Source organism: Grus americana, chromosome 22 (assembly GCF_028858705.1).
Source record: "Grus americana isolate bGruAme1 chromosome 22, bGruAme1.mat, whole genome shotgun sequence".
NCBI lineage: Eukaryota > Metazoa > Chordata > Aves > Gruiformes > Gruidae > Grus > Grus americana.
Window position 1 is genome coordinate 2,350,510 of NC_072873.1, and position 13,252 is coordinate 2,363,761.

General features: G+C 64.6%; 2 protein-coding genes across 12 annotated transcripts in view; one reads left to right on the forward strand and one right to left on the reverse strand.

The window, feature by feature from the left end:
- Positions 1-6,632, forward strand: part of ARHGAP23 (Rho GTPase activating protein 23) — a 35,907-nt gene extending 29,275 nt beyond the window's left edge. For all 9 annotated transcript variants that reach the window (XM_054801827.1, XM_054801828.1, XM_054801825.1 and 6 more), the window contains 11 exons: positions 124-251; positions 414-532; positions 614-769; positions 1,229-1,307; positions 1,717-1,790; positions 1,912-2,001; positions 2,195-2,320; positions 2,475-2,516; positions 2,635-2,728; positions 4,247-4,278; positions 4,392-6,632. In XM_054801827.1, coding sequence (XP_054657802.1) covers positions 124-251; positions 414-532; positions 614-769; positions 1,229-1,307; positions 1,717-1,790; positions 1,912-2,001; positions 2,195-2,320; positions 2,475-2,516; positions 2,635-2,728; positions 4,247-4,278; positions 4,392-5,420 — 1,969 coding nt within the window. In that variant the 3' untranslated portion in view covers positions 5,421-6,632. The remainder of the gene's footprint in view (positions 1-123; positions 252-413; positions 533-613; positions 770-1,228; positions 1,308-1,716; positions 1,791-1,911; positions 2,002-2,194; positions 2,321-2,474; positions 2,517-2,634; positions 2,729-4,246; positions 4,279-4,391) is intronic.
- Positions 6,633-6,930: 298 nt separating this feature from the next.
- The window catches only part of SRCIN1 (SRC kinase signaling inhibitor 1), a 59,463-nt gene continuing 53,141 nt past the window's right edge, over positions 6,931-13,252 (reverse strand). Inside the window, exons 19-20 of one of the 3 annotated variants that reach the window (XM_054801903.1) lie at positions 13,006-13,143; positions 6,931-10,705 (exon numbers count right to left, since the gene is read on the reverse strand). In XM_054801903.1, coding sequence (XP_054657878.1) covers positions 10,703-10,705; positions 13,006-13,143 — 141 coding nt within the window. In that variant the 3' untranslated portion in view covers positions 6,931-10,702. The remainder of the gene's footprint in view (positions 10,706-13,005; positions 13,144-13,252) is intronic. The other 2 variants (XM_054801901.1, XM_054801902.1) reach the window with 2 other exon arrangements.

Here is a 13,252-nt window from a genome sequence, read left to right on the forward strand (position 1 = left end):
GCGCTCCCAGGGGTGCCCGTTACCTCGTGTGGGGTGCAGCCGGGTAGGATGCTGGGCAGCCCGGGAGAGATGCCAGCGTTTGCCAGGAGTGTGCCCCGCCTGAGCCCCCCGCTCTCCCCGCAGCCCCGCAGGTGCCAAGCCCGATTCCTCACCCAAGGGCTCTCGTGGGCTGGGGATCCGAGCCGAGTTCCTGAAGCAGACGGGAACCAGCACGCCCCGGTCCCCCAGGCAGGATGCGGCCGTCACAAAAGGTAGGTCCCACCCCTGCGGCGTGGGGCATCCCGGTACAGCAAACCTGGGGGCTTTGCAAGGACCCGAGCCTGCCGTCATGCTCATCCCCGTGGGGCAGCAGGGATGCTCTTCCCATTTGTCCCGACCCATCAGCAAACAATCCTGTGGGTTTTTCTCCCCAGATGAGAGCGGCTCCCAAAAAGCCCCATGGGGCATCAACATCATGAAGAAGAACAAGAAATCTGTCCCCCGGGCCTTTGGCGTGAGGCTGGAGGACTGCCAGCCTGCCCCGGACAACAAGGTATGGCCGTGCCAGCGGTGCCAGCCCTCGGGGAGCCCGCAGAGCCCTGGCACCTCCATCACCCCCTCCTTGTCCCTGCAGAACGTCCCCCTGATCGTCGAAGCTTGCTGCAAGGTGGTGGAGGACCGAGGGCTGGAGTACATGGGCATCTACCGCGTGCCCGGGAACAACGCGGTGGTGTCCAGCCTGCAGGAACAGCTCAACAAGGGAGCCACCGAGATCAACCTGCAGGACGAGGTGAGGGCAGGGCGGGCTGCGTGTCCCTGTCCCCGTCCTTATCACCGTCCCTGTCCCCGTCCTTATCACCATCCCTGTCCCCATGCCTCTGGGATGCTCTCGGGACTGTTGTCCTGGTCCGTGGCTGTGTCACCATCCCCGTCTCCATCACCATCCCCGTCGTCTCCATCGCCGTGACTGTCCCTGGAGTGGCAGGGCCGCCTGGCGGTTGGTGGCAGCAGTGTCGGTGGCAGCTTGGGGACACGTTTGTCCCCTTGCATCTCATCCCGGCACTGCAGTAGCACAGGGCTTTCCTTGCCAGACGCAGGGTAGGGACAGCCATCCTGCCTTCCTCACAGCCATGGTGGTCCTGGCTCGTGTCCCCCTCGGTGTCGGTGGCCTGGGACTCCCACAGCTTGGGGACTGTGTCCCGCTTGTGCCTGGGTTTGCCCAGCACGGTCCCTCTTCTCTCCCCCGCAGCGGTGGCAGGATCTGAACGTCATTAGCAGTTTGTTGAAATCCTTCTTCCGAAAGCTGCCGGAGCCCCTCTTCACTGACGGTGAGTCGCTGCGCCCCGGCCGTGCGCCTCCCCCGGGGCCATCGGGACCCCCAAAGCGGCCGCAGTGTTGATGGCCGCGTGTCGATGGCCGCGTGTCGATGGCCGATACCGGGCTGACTGGCAGCCCCAGAGCCCGTCCCACCCGTCCCTGTGTTGGGGACAGGTCCCCAGACCCTGGGAGAGCCAGCGCTCACCCAAGGTGGGGGGCTCACCCCCTCCTCACTGAGTCCCCTGGGCCAGCCCTTATCCCTGTCCCTCCCTCCCCCTCTGTGCCCCGTCCCAGCGGGACCCGAGCAGCACCCCCAGCCCCCTCCCCAGCATCTCTAGCCGGCGCATCCAGGGGTCCCTGGCCCTGGGGTGTTCCCTTTCCCCTCCACCCAGCTCTGACCCCCCCACGTCTCGCTTTCAGATAAGTACAACGACTTCATCGAGGCCAACCGGATAGAGGACGCCAGCGAGAGGATGAGGACGCTGCGGAAGCTGGTAGGGAGATGGGGCAGGGGCTGGGGCGAGGGGCACAGCCTGGAGCCCCCCCCGGGGGGGCTGGTGCGGGCAGGAGGGGCAGGGGTGGTGAGCCCAGAGGTCACCCGGTGCCTCCCCGCAGATCCGGGACCTGCCAGGTCACTACTACGAGACACTCAAGTTCCTGGTGGGTCACCTGAAGACCATCGCTGACCACTCGGAGAAGAACAAGGTACCGTCCACCCACCCCGGGCACCGTCCCAGGGCCGGGCAGGCTCTCCCGGACCCCTGTCCCACCTCAAGCCCCCCCCCAGCTTGGGCTGAGCCACGGCTTGTGGCAGGGTGGGAAGGGAGACGGTGCCTGATGGAGCGGCGAACACCGAGGGGCGGCCGCGGGCACGCACTAACCCCGGCTCCGGTTACAGATGGAGCCCCGAAACCTGGCCCTGGTGTTCGGCCCCACGCTGGTGCGGACGTCCGAGGACAACATGACCGACATGGTGACGCACATGCCCGACCGCTACAAAATTGTGGAGACCCTCATCCAGCACGTAAGCGGCGTCGGTGGGCGGGCGGGCGGGCACTGGCGTGGCTGGAGGAGGGGGCTGATCCGCACCCCGGGCATGGGGGAAAGGGCTCCCCGGCTGAACCTAGCTCCCACCGCTCCTCGCCGGTCTGTAACGCCTCTCCCCTCTCCCCCCGCAGTCAGACTGGTTCTTCAGCGACAAGGAGGACAAGGGCGAGAAGGTGAGTCCCACCCCCCGCCTCGGGGGTCTCGCTGGGGGGCAGGAGGGGTGCAGAGCCCCGGTTGGGAACCAGGGTGCTGTCGGCAGCCGCCCGACCGCCGTACCCCCTCCTCTTGCAGACCCCCGTGGATGAGAAGGAGGCTCAGTCCGTGCCCAACATCGAGTACCTGCTCCCCAACATCGGCAGGACCGCGGCGCCCGGCGATGCCGCAGGTGAGGAGCAGTGCCCGCGGCACCGGCCCCTCCAGTCCTGGCACCGAGGCACCCCGGGGCGCCTCTCCAGCTGCTCCCTCCCCCCACGCTCACACCGCCATGGACAGCCAGTCCGGCTCGCCGTGGCCACGGCAAACCCGTGCGTGCCGGAGCGGGACGTCCCGGCACCCTCCTCACCGGCAAGCGGGGACATCTCCCCTGGGGGTGCCGGCAGAGCCCCCTCCCCACCCTCTCCCGTCGCCCTTCTCTCCGGTGGCTGCTCCTCGTCCCTCTGCAAACCCGGCCGGCCACGGCGCCCTGGCAGCCTGCGGGACCCCTGCCCGCGCCCGCTCCCCCACGCCAGCCCACGCTGCCAACACAGAGACCGGGAGACTTTGATGTCCGACTGATTTCTTACATTCTTTCCTTGAACTTCTCTGTGCTGTCCTCTTCCTCCTCCTCCTCCTCTTCCTCCTCCAGCGGACCTCCTCGAGAGCTAGAGCGGGTACAGTGTTGATCCTGGGTGCATTGCTCACGCACTAACTCCTCCGCGTGACCACGAGAGAGTGGGAGCGGGGGGGGGGGCAGTGGGAGGGGAGGGGGCCCTATCCTGCCCAGCCACTGTCCCCAGGGTCCTCAGCATCGCGGGGGGGTGGCCGAGCCCCTGGGGAGCCCCAAATCCTTTAACCCTGCTTCTCCCCCGTCATTGGCCGGTGCCTGCAGTGGCGCGGGGGCTGCGGTTGGCATGCCGTGGCAGGGATGGTGCTGGGTGTCCCGGGACCGGCACACTCAAATGCTGGGGTACGGGGGTCCCGATGCCCCGGGGAGGGTCAGCACCCCCTTTCTGCCTCCCCCTCTCTCGTCGTCAGCAGCTGCTAACCCCATCCCAGGGCGTGCGGGGTGGGGAGAGGGTGTCTGTCGTCTTGTCCTCGTCCTTCACACCGCGGCAGTGGGGCCAGGGCTGCCTGTCACCCCTGTGTCCCCGCCTGTCCCCTACCCCCCCGGGGAGCCAGGACTGACCCATGGCCTGGCACAGCCCCCTCTGGCACAGCCCGTCCCAGACCCCGCTCCAAGGCTGGACGTGGTATCGTGCCCTGTCCTGGTGACGTGGCGATGGCAGCACCGTGCCCAGTCCCGGTCTCCTCTGAGCCCCGTGGCCGTGGGAGGGTTGGGGTCCTGCTGCTGGGGTCCTGGCTGTGTGTCCCGGCTGTGTGTGCCTGTGTGTGTGTGTCCCCCCTTATCCCCACTCCTCACCTTGGGGTTCTGCAGTGGGCGAGCAGTGCCGGGGACCCCTGTGCACCACCGGAGCCCCCCCCAAGCCTCCTGGCATCTTCTGCACCTCCCAACACACAAAACCGCTCGGCGCTGGCATCCCTGCCAGAGGCCAGCTGGTCCGGTGGCCCTGGCATGTCCCCATCCCAGTTTGGGGGGGGGGAAACGGAGCAGCATCCCCCAGCTCTACCCACCGCACCCCCTCCCCAGGACGTGCCCGTTCCCTCGGCACCCGCCTAACCCCCCCCTCTCTGCTCTGCTTTACAGGCTCGACCCGCAGCGGCTCCGCCAAACCGAAGGTAAGAGGGTCCCGGGCTGGGGGCTGGCAGGGAGGGACGCGATGGCTGGGGCACAGAGCCCGTCCCTGACCCCGGCACCACCATCCCTAACCCCGGCGTCACCGTTTTCCCAGGGCACGTGGCCGTCGCGGAAGGCGCCGCCGCACCGGGAGCTCCTCGCCATCCCCTTCGTCTCGGCCGCTGCCCGCAAGAGGAGGAAGAAGAGAGAGGCCGAGGGCGTCGGGAGCAGCACTGACGATGACATGGAGCGCAGGGACACCCCGGGCCGGGAGCGGGAGGTCGAGGGGACCGCGGCCACCCTGCCAGCACCCGGCAAAGCCCCCTGCAGCACCGGCGCCGAGGCGGCGGCCCCCAGCCCGGCCGGGATGGAGCAGGAGAGCTCCCTGGAGCCTGGGGGTGCCGGGTCCGATCTGGCGCCGGACGCCCGCTCCATCGTGTCAGGCTACTCCACCCTGTCCACCATGGACCGCAGCCTGTGCTCCGAGGTGCAGTCGGTGGCCGGGAGCCGCGGGGAGGAGGCGGATGACGAGCGCAGCGAGCTCAGCCACATGGAGACGGACACGGAGAGCCGGGAGGGCGCCCGGCCCCGGCCGGGGCAGGCAGACGGGGGGACCGGGGACGAGGACAAGGAGCCCCCCGGCCGCCCCTCCTTCAACTCCCACCGCCTGATCCAGTGCGACACGCTGGCCCGCAGGAAGCTGGGGCGGCCCCGGCCGGTCGGCGAGACCCCGGCACCCACCACGGAGGACCAAGGCTGGATCCCCCCAGGACGACCCTCGCTGCGGGAGCAGCTCCGGCAGCGCCTGCGAGCCTCGGCTGACGACATGGGGGTCCGCCTGCGCCGAGCCCACTCCCCTGAGACACGCCGCAAGAAGAGCAGCTGGCGTCGGCACACCGTGGTGGTGCCCGGCGGCATCAAGGACCTCAACTTCAACGAGTGGAAGGAGCCGCGGGGGCTGGAGGTGGCCCCGGGACCCTGCCACGACAAGGACTCGGGGCTCAGCAGCCTGGAGTCCACCAAAGCCCGGCCCCCGGCCCCCGCCCCGGCACAGCCCGGCACTGCCGGCGAGGTGCCGGGCACCAAGAGCCCCCCGGGCAGCCCCGGCCCCCCGGCCCCCCTGCGCTTCCCCCAGTGTCTCTGACCTCCCGAGATGCCCCCGCCGTGGCTCCCCCCGCCCCCCAGCCAGCGTTTAATTTAAGGACTCGCCTTTGTTCGTGTATTTAATTGTGCTCTGGACAAGCTGCTGTTATTTAATGAGTCTCCGTGGTCCCCGTGCCACGGGTGGGACAAAGCCAACTTGTCCCCCTCGCCTCGGGGACCGGCGGGGTCCCACGGTGGTCCCGTGCCGCAGCCTGGTGCCCCGGCCCCCGGGCAGTGCCAGGAGGGTTGGAGGGGGCTCATGGGGACTGTCCCCCCTCCCAGGGTGGTGGTGGCCCTGCTGACCCCGGCTGCAGCGGTGTGAAGTGCGGGCGCTTCCCTGGGTGCTGCGGCCACCCACGCCGGACACCACCCTGGGGATCCCTGACCGGGGCCCTTTGCCGGGGTGCGGCTGAGCCGGGGTGGCCCTTGGGGTGACGGACGGGGTCCCCGTGGGCTGGGTGTTCGCGTGGGAGCGGGGGGGGGGGGCTGGCACAGAGGGGCACCCTGCGGGGGGGGGGACGCTGCACCCCCACGAGCCACAGCCACGATCCGGCAGCAGCTTGGGACCCCGGCGTGCGGCGCGGCACGGCACGGCACGGCACGGGACAGCCCCCTGCCCAGCCCCGCTCCCCTTCCTACCCCCCCCAGGCCAGAAGCACTTTAGGAAGGGGGTGCAGTGCGGCCGCCCCGGGGGGGGGACACGTGGCTGGCGGGGGCGCAGGGACCCCCAGCCTCGCCATGCGGGCACACGCGTGCCACGGGCTCGGGCGGCCGCTGCCAGGGCCATGGGGGGGGGGGGATGTCAAGTCACGTCACTGTTTCTCCGTGTCGTTCTCATACGTTATGCAAATATTTGCTGTAAAGTTGTTTTTTTTTTCTTTTTTTTTTTTTTGTGTAAATATTGTCTCTGACTGTGTAACATATTACAAAGGATTTATAAGGATTTTTTTAAGAAGTTTTGCTCAGCTGAAAGGCCACCCCCGACCAGGGGACGTGCTGGACCAGTGTTGACTTTTTAAACCCTCCTGCATGTACCCCCCCCCCCCCCCCACCGGCGTGTTGTACGAGTCGGCTGCTGAGCCGCTATATGCAAAACTGCAAAAAAAACCCAACCAAAAAAAAAAAAACCAAACCCAAAACCAACCAAACCCACCCCGCTTCGGACGCTGCCCCCCCCCCAGTCCCGGTCTATATATTGGAAATAAACTGGTTATTCGAGGAGGTGGTTTCTTGCCGTTATTGCTTCCCCTGCTTGGGGGGGGGGGTCAGTACATGGACCCCCCCCCCGTTTCCCTGTGCCGCAGGTCCTGGAGCACCGGCAGCATCTGGGGAAGGATTTATCCTGGTTTTTCTATCAGCCTGGGGGGAAGGAGATGGAACCCCCCCCACCACCACCCACCCACCGACCCGTCCCCAGGGGACGCAGGACCAGGGCCGGGGATGTCGCAACCCATCAACGCCACAGCGACACAACAAGAGACCAAACCTGGGGGGGAAAAAAGTGCCAGAGAGAAAAAAAAAAAAGTAATTTTATTAAAGCCAGACACTCTGATAGAAAAGAAAAGTAATAAAGGGAAAAGAAAAAAAAAAAAATAAAAAGCAACCCTTTGTCATCGGAGTTTGCAAGTTACAATGGTCACGTTGCGCACAGAACTACCCATGGCATCCACAGCGACACGGGGACAGCGACGGGCACAGGGCGGGGGCGGCGGGGGGCCAGCCCCCCCCCGGCCCCCGCCTCCGCCCTGTGCAAGGCCTTTTTTTTTTTTTTTTTTAAATTATTTTTTTCTTTTAAAACAGTTCACAAGAAAATTCATGCTAAGAGACACACGACGTTGTAGAAATCCCAAAACAGCCTCTAAAGAGTATTAGGAAGTTTTTTTTTCCGTGGGTTTTTTTTTTTTTTTTGCTTTTTGTCCTTTTAAAAGTCGTAGCTTTTTTTAAACAACATCCAGACGAGTAAAGCAGGGTGCGCATGCAGCGGGCGCCTCCGACACATGCACGATGCAGGCAGCGCTTTTTTTTTTTTTTGGGTTGTTTTTGCAACATTTTCCTTTTTTTTGTCCTTTTTTTTTTTTTTCCCGGTTTAAAACCAGAATTAAGGTGGTTTTTTTTGGTTTTTTTTTGTTTTTTTTTTTTCCTCTTGATTCAGTGAAGGCACCAGGGTCGGTGCTCACGGACAGTTTGCATGATGCCATGAAAGGACGGACGCACACGCACGCAGAGACACACGCTCACGGAGAAACCAGCCTGAGGGGTAGGGGGAGGGGGGGTGTGGGGGGGTGTGGGGGGGGTAAGAAATGGGTGCAAGCCAGCACCGTGCACCCCCTCGCCCAGCGCTGTGCACCCCATCGCCCATCACCACCCTCCTGGTCTGGAGGTGGGGGGTGGTCCCACAGTGGCACCCACCAGCGGCGATGCCGGGAGGGGGCTCCCAGGACAAAGCTGGGGTGCAGCAAAGGGAATGGGACCCCCCCCCCCCACCACCACCAGCGACAGCCGGAGCTTGCTTCCAGCGGGATGGGTGTCCCGGCACACCCATGGGTGCCACCAGGATGGGGCTGCACTAACTACAGCCCCCCCCCCGACCCCTTTGCACCCGCGTGTCCGTGTCCCCGGGGGCTGGTGGCACTTGGCCCTGTCAGACCCCCCCAGACAGCAAGGTCGGGTGGGGGGGGGGGGTCTGCGGGTCCCCTCCGTGGGTGCTGGCGGGACGGAGGGTGGCGTGTCCAGCCCCACGGGAGCACCGGGTCAGGTGTGGGTCTGGGGGGAGCTGCGGAGGGGGGGGACGGGGCTGGGGGAGAGGGGAGGACACCCCCCAACCCCCCCATCCCGGCCATACGAAGCTGCGGCTTTGCTACAGTGTTTTACTTTGGTACCAAGAAAAATAATTAAAAATTAACTAAAAACGCATCAAGTGAGTGCTATTGCTGCCGGGAAGTGGGTGCTGTCCCGGCCCCGGGGCCGTCACCCATGGGCGTCAGCGTCCCCGGGGGGGGGGGGGGGGGGGGCACCCGGCCCCTTCTACCCCCTGCTCCGGCGAGGGACGGGAACGGGGCCGGGACAAGCCAGGTGCTGGGCGGAGGATGCGAACTCAGCACGAGGGCTAAGAAGCCGCTAGGAACCGACCCTCTCAAAAATCACAGGGAGCTGTAGTCTAACCAGGGAAGAAAATCCACCCCCTAATATACCAGACGTGAAGAGATTTATTTCTTTTCTTTTCTTTTTAAATATTTATATATATATTTATATTACGTATATTATATATATATAATATGTAAATATATTTTTTAAAACAATATAAAATGTTAAGACACTTCACTTAAATGTAAAGAGTTGCTTTTTGCAATCCAAAGAAATTGCATCATGATTTTTTTTTTTGATTTTTTTTTTTTCTCTTTGTTATTCAAAAAAGGCTCGTTCTTCTGTACAAAAATGATTGATATACAAAAAAAGAGAGGGGGGGAAAAGAAGAAAAATAATTAAAAAAAAAAAAACCCAACCCAAGGACGAACTAGCCAACGAAAGGAGTGATTCGATCTCGGCTGCGCTGGCGGCAGCGTTGGGTACAGGCGCACGCAGCGCACACGCATGCACACACACACGCACACCCTGTGCACACCCGGTGCGCACCCGGCTCGGCCGTCACCTGGCCGCGCGCCCCGGGGATCCCCCCGCCCCAGATCCCCCCCTGGCTTGGTGGGGCTGGGGCTGCTCCCCCAGGCAAGGACGGACCGCGGGGTCACCAGCTGCGGCATGGGGTCCCCAGCCGGCACCTCAGCCGCGGTGGGGGGGGGGGGGCTCAAGGGACCCCTCCAGCCTGCTTGTCCCCAAGGGCGTCTGGCGCTCGGGAAGGGGACAGAGGTCCAGCGGGGTGTCCCCGTGCGGTCGGAGCCCCCCCAGAGCATCACAGCATCCCCCCGCCCCGGCCGCCGCGCCCACCCAGGAGACCTTTAAAGTGCTACGTTAGGAATGGAGGGAGACGGGCAGCCCGACCCGACCCGTTTCCACCCCCCCATGTTACAACCTCAGCCTTCTGCCCGTCCGGCACATCCGGGCACCCCGAGGTGCCGGCTCCCGGCTCCCTCCTCCCCAGCCCTCCCACCGCCCCCCGTCCCCGGGGACAGCCGGGGCTGGCGGCTGGTGGGCAGCCGGTGACGGTGACACCCCCCCCTCGGGACGGCACCGACCCCTCGGCCGGCGAAGGACGCGACCCGGCCGCGGCGCTGCCCGTCACCCACCGCCGAGACCTGGCCGGAGAGCCGAGCATCCTCTCCGGGATCCTGTCCGGGATGCTCGGCGGCAGCGGGGGGGTGAGCGGTGGGGTCGGGGGGTGTACGGGGCGTCTTCGGCAGCCGCTGTTTCCCACCTTTCCGCGGTGGGACGGGTGCCACCCGGGTGGGCAGCGGGGTCGGGGGCTGCCCGGCGTCCTCCTTGCTTGAAGCTGGTGAAACTGGTGGAGCGAAGCTCTGAGAGCTCTTAAATAAACAGAAAACGGCAGGGTGGGGAGAGGGAGGGAGAAAAAAACCAAACCAACAGCAACCCAAAGGAAAAGGAAAAAGAAAAGAAAAAGGGAGGAGAAAGAGAGAAACAGAAAGTGGCTGGTTGGCCATTGCGGAGCGAGATGGGAGACAGAAGTCGGGCCGTGGCGGAGCAGAGGCGAGACACAAGTCGGGCCGTGGCGGAGCAGAGGCGAGACACGAGGTCGGCCACATTGGAGCAAGACATTGAAAAAAAAAAAAAAAAACAAACCAAAAAACCAGAAAGAGAGGGACGGGTGGCGATCCCTCCAGGTGCCTCAGGAAGACAAGTCCCAGGGAGGAGGAGCCCAAGGAAGAGAGAAGCCCGGCCCCAGGAGCAGGAGAGCGGTTGGGTGGAGCTGGCAAGGATGCTCAGAATGAGATGGAGGAGTTCCTTGCCCCAAAGGAAGTCAATACGGGGATGGATGTTCTGCCAGATGCGGGTTTTTCTGAGACCGCGGGGGAAGTCTCACTAGCCTCTTTAGATGGTCTAGCGGCCTAGAAAGAAAAGCAAGATTCAAGGAGGAGGAGGAGAAGGAGGAGAAAAGGGAGGAAAGTCAAACAGTTTCTTAAAAAAAAAGACAAAAGAAAGGCAAAAAGAAAAAAGAAAGAAAAAAAAAAAGGAAAGGGGGGAAAAAAAAAAACCAAAACAACCGAGAACCAAAGAGGACTTTGTTCAGAAGCAGCATTGAGTTAGGCCTGAGGTCAAGCAGCTGGAAAAGGTCCACCACAAACAGAGCACGAGATGAGCCGGTCCCACGCGTTACTGGATGGGAAGGGGACGTCCCCGCGAGGAGGAGGAGGAGGAGAGAGACGAGCGAGAGGCAGACGGACAGACGGACACGTGGACAGACAAGGCACAGACAGAGGCGGGCGGGTGGAGGGGAGAAAGGCGGGAGGGGGGACAAGAAGGGCAGCGTTAGACCGGGCGTGCACGCCGCGCGGCACAGCGCCCAGCTCCGTTGGCCGGCGCCGGGGCTGCCGCGGAGATGTTGTTCAGCCACGCAGGACAGAGCCGCGACAGCCCCACGTCAGCCCCGGCTCCTCCGGGAGGGGACGGTGCCCACCCCAGCCCCCTGCGCTCGCCGCGCTGGTGTGATCACCACCGGCAGCGGCGTGACCCAACCCTGCTCGTGCAAAAGCTGGTCCAAAGGCAGACGGGGCACCAGGGAGGAAGGATGCTCGTAAACCCTCCCGGAATGGGGGGGGGGGGGGGCTCCTCCAGTCCAGCCCCTCCTCGCCCCCGCTGCTGGGTAAGGGGGGGGATGGCCAAATCCTGCACAGGGAGGGCAGCAAGGACAAAAGTGCTGCTGGTCCGGCCACCCCAAGCAGTGACACACCGATGGGTGCCATGGGGTGCCCCGAGGTGGGGGCGAGGAGGAGCACGGTGACAGCCGGGACTGTGCTGGCGTGTGGCCCCCAGGGAAGGGGACGTGGTGGCCTCCCCGGGGTGCCTGGGGCCAGGAGATTCTTCCCGGCCCCTCGGGGCTCCCGGCACAGCCCCTTTGGCCAGCATTTCTCTGCTCCCCAGCCCATGGGGCAGCCCTGGATTGGGGGGGGGCAGAGGGAACCCCCCAGTCTCTCCCCAATTCTGCGGGGGGGTGGGGGGTGAAAACCCACATGCAACTGCATATGCTGGGGGTGGCTGGCACAGAGATCCCGACCTCGAGGACGGATCCTGCCCGGGGACGTCTCGCCACTGCCCTGGGACCGTCGCGGTTGCGGTCACGACAAACAGCACCTGCGCAGCCCCAACCCAGCGACGGAGCAGCGGGGGGGGGGGGCTGGGGAGGGGGGGTTGACCCCTCTTGCCGAAGCTGGGGGGGGGGGAGCAAAGTGCCCGTTTTGCTCATGCGACATTTGCCCAAATTGCATGAACCCCCACACACCCCCAAACCCAGCTCCAGGCAGCTGGGAAAAAACCTTCGGTTTATCCGACAGGGTTTATGGATCCAACAGAATGAGCAAAATCGGGTTTATTGGGTGGTTCGTTAAGGCCGGGCCCAGGGAAGGGGACTGAGACACAGAGCAGGGAGGGGAGCAGGGGGTGAACCCGCTCGTGGTGCTGCTGCCCCCCGCCGCGGGGGCAGGAGGCGGGAGGGGAGGGCTGGGAAGGGGGAGAGGAGAGGCGAGGGAGGGGGAGGGCAGAGAACTGGCTGTGGTTTCCTTGCCCCTGGCCTGAGCAAGCTGGAGAGCCACTGCCAGCACGGGGTGTCAGCAAAAACAGGGCAGTGAGCCCCGCTGCCCGCGGCAGGAACGGTCCCCAGGGATGGGAGAGGGGTGGGTGCCGGGCCGGGGGGGGACACAACACACCATCCCATCCCAAAGCGCTCCTCTTCCAGCTGCTGTGGCCCCCCCCGCACCCTCTCCCCAAGCTGCGGGGTGCCCTGGTACCATCACACTGCCCGCGACACCCCCCCCCCTCCCGGGACGAGCTGCTTCTGTGGACGCGGCGTTGTGGTGCACGGAGGCTCCTGGCTCTCCAAAAGCTCCGGGGATGGGTTCGGTGGCCCCAGCCCTGGGTAAGGGAAGCCCCTCGGAGCCCCTGTGCCGAGCACACGGCTCTGCAGCGCTCATCACCGTGCCCGGGATGCTCTGCGAGGAGGTCTTGGGGTCCCTCAGGGCGAGGGGACCAAGGCTGGGGCTCAGCCCTGTCCGTCAGGGCAGCGGTGGCACACAGGGCTGGGGGACAAGTGACTCCGGCTTCAGCCTCACACCACACTGGTGATGAGTTTGCTGCTCTCAGCAGAAAGTCACGTCCCCGTCCCCAGCAGCCAGCTATGGAAACCACCATGCCAAGCACAGACCGGTGCGAGAACCCCTCCTGCACCCCGACAGCCGGGTCCCTGCACCCCCAGCCCCACCGGGCTGAGCCAAGGCGAAGGGAGGCGCCGAGAGAGCCCAATCCCCAAAAGCAGCACCCGCAGGGTCTCCCCCGTTCCCCTTGCCCACCACCCACACCCTTGCCCTGTACGAGGCAGCGAGGGAGATGCCGGGGCCGTGGGCAGCCTGCGGCTCACCCTGCTGCCAGGAGAGCCGGCCGGGACGGCGCTAGAGATAGACTACCTGCTGCTGGCCCTGGATCCGCATGTACTCCATCCGCTGCTTTATGTGCTTGCTTTTGTCAGGGCTGCCCTGCTGGCTCTGCTTCAGCCGGGACGCCGGGTTCACCACCTTCATGGCCGGGATGGACACGCCACCGCTCTGTCGGGACAGAGAATTTAGGGAAGGGGGTTAAAACCGGCAGGTGAAAGCCCACACCGGCACCGTTGGCAGCCGGGCACTGCCAGAGTCGGGTGTCAGATGCCCGGAG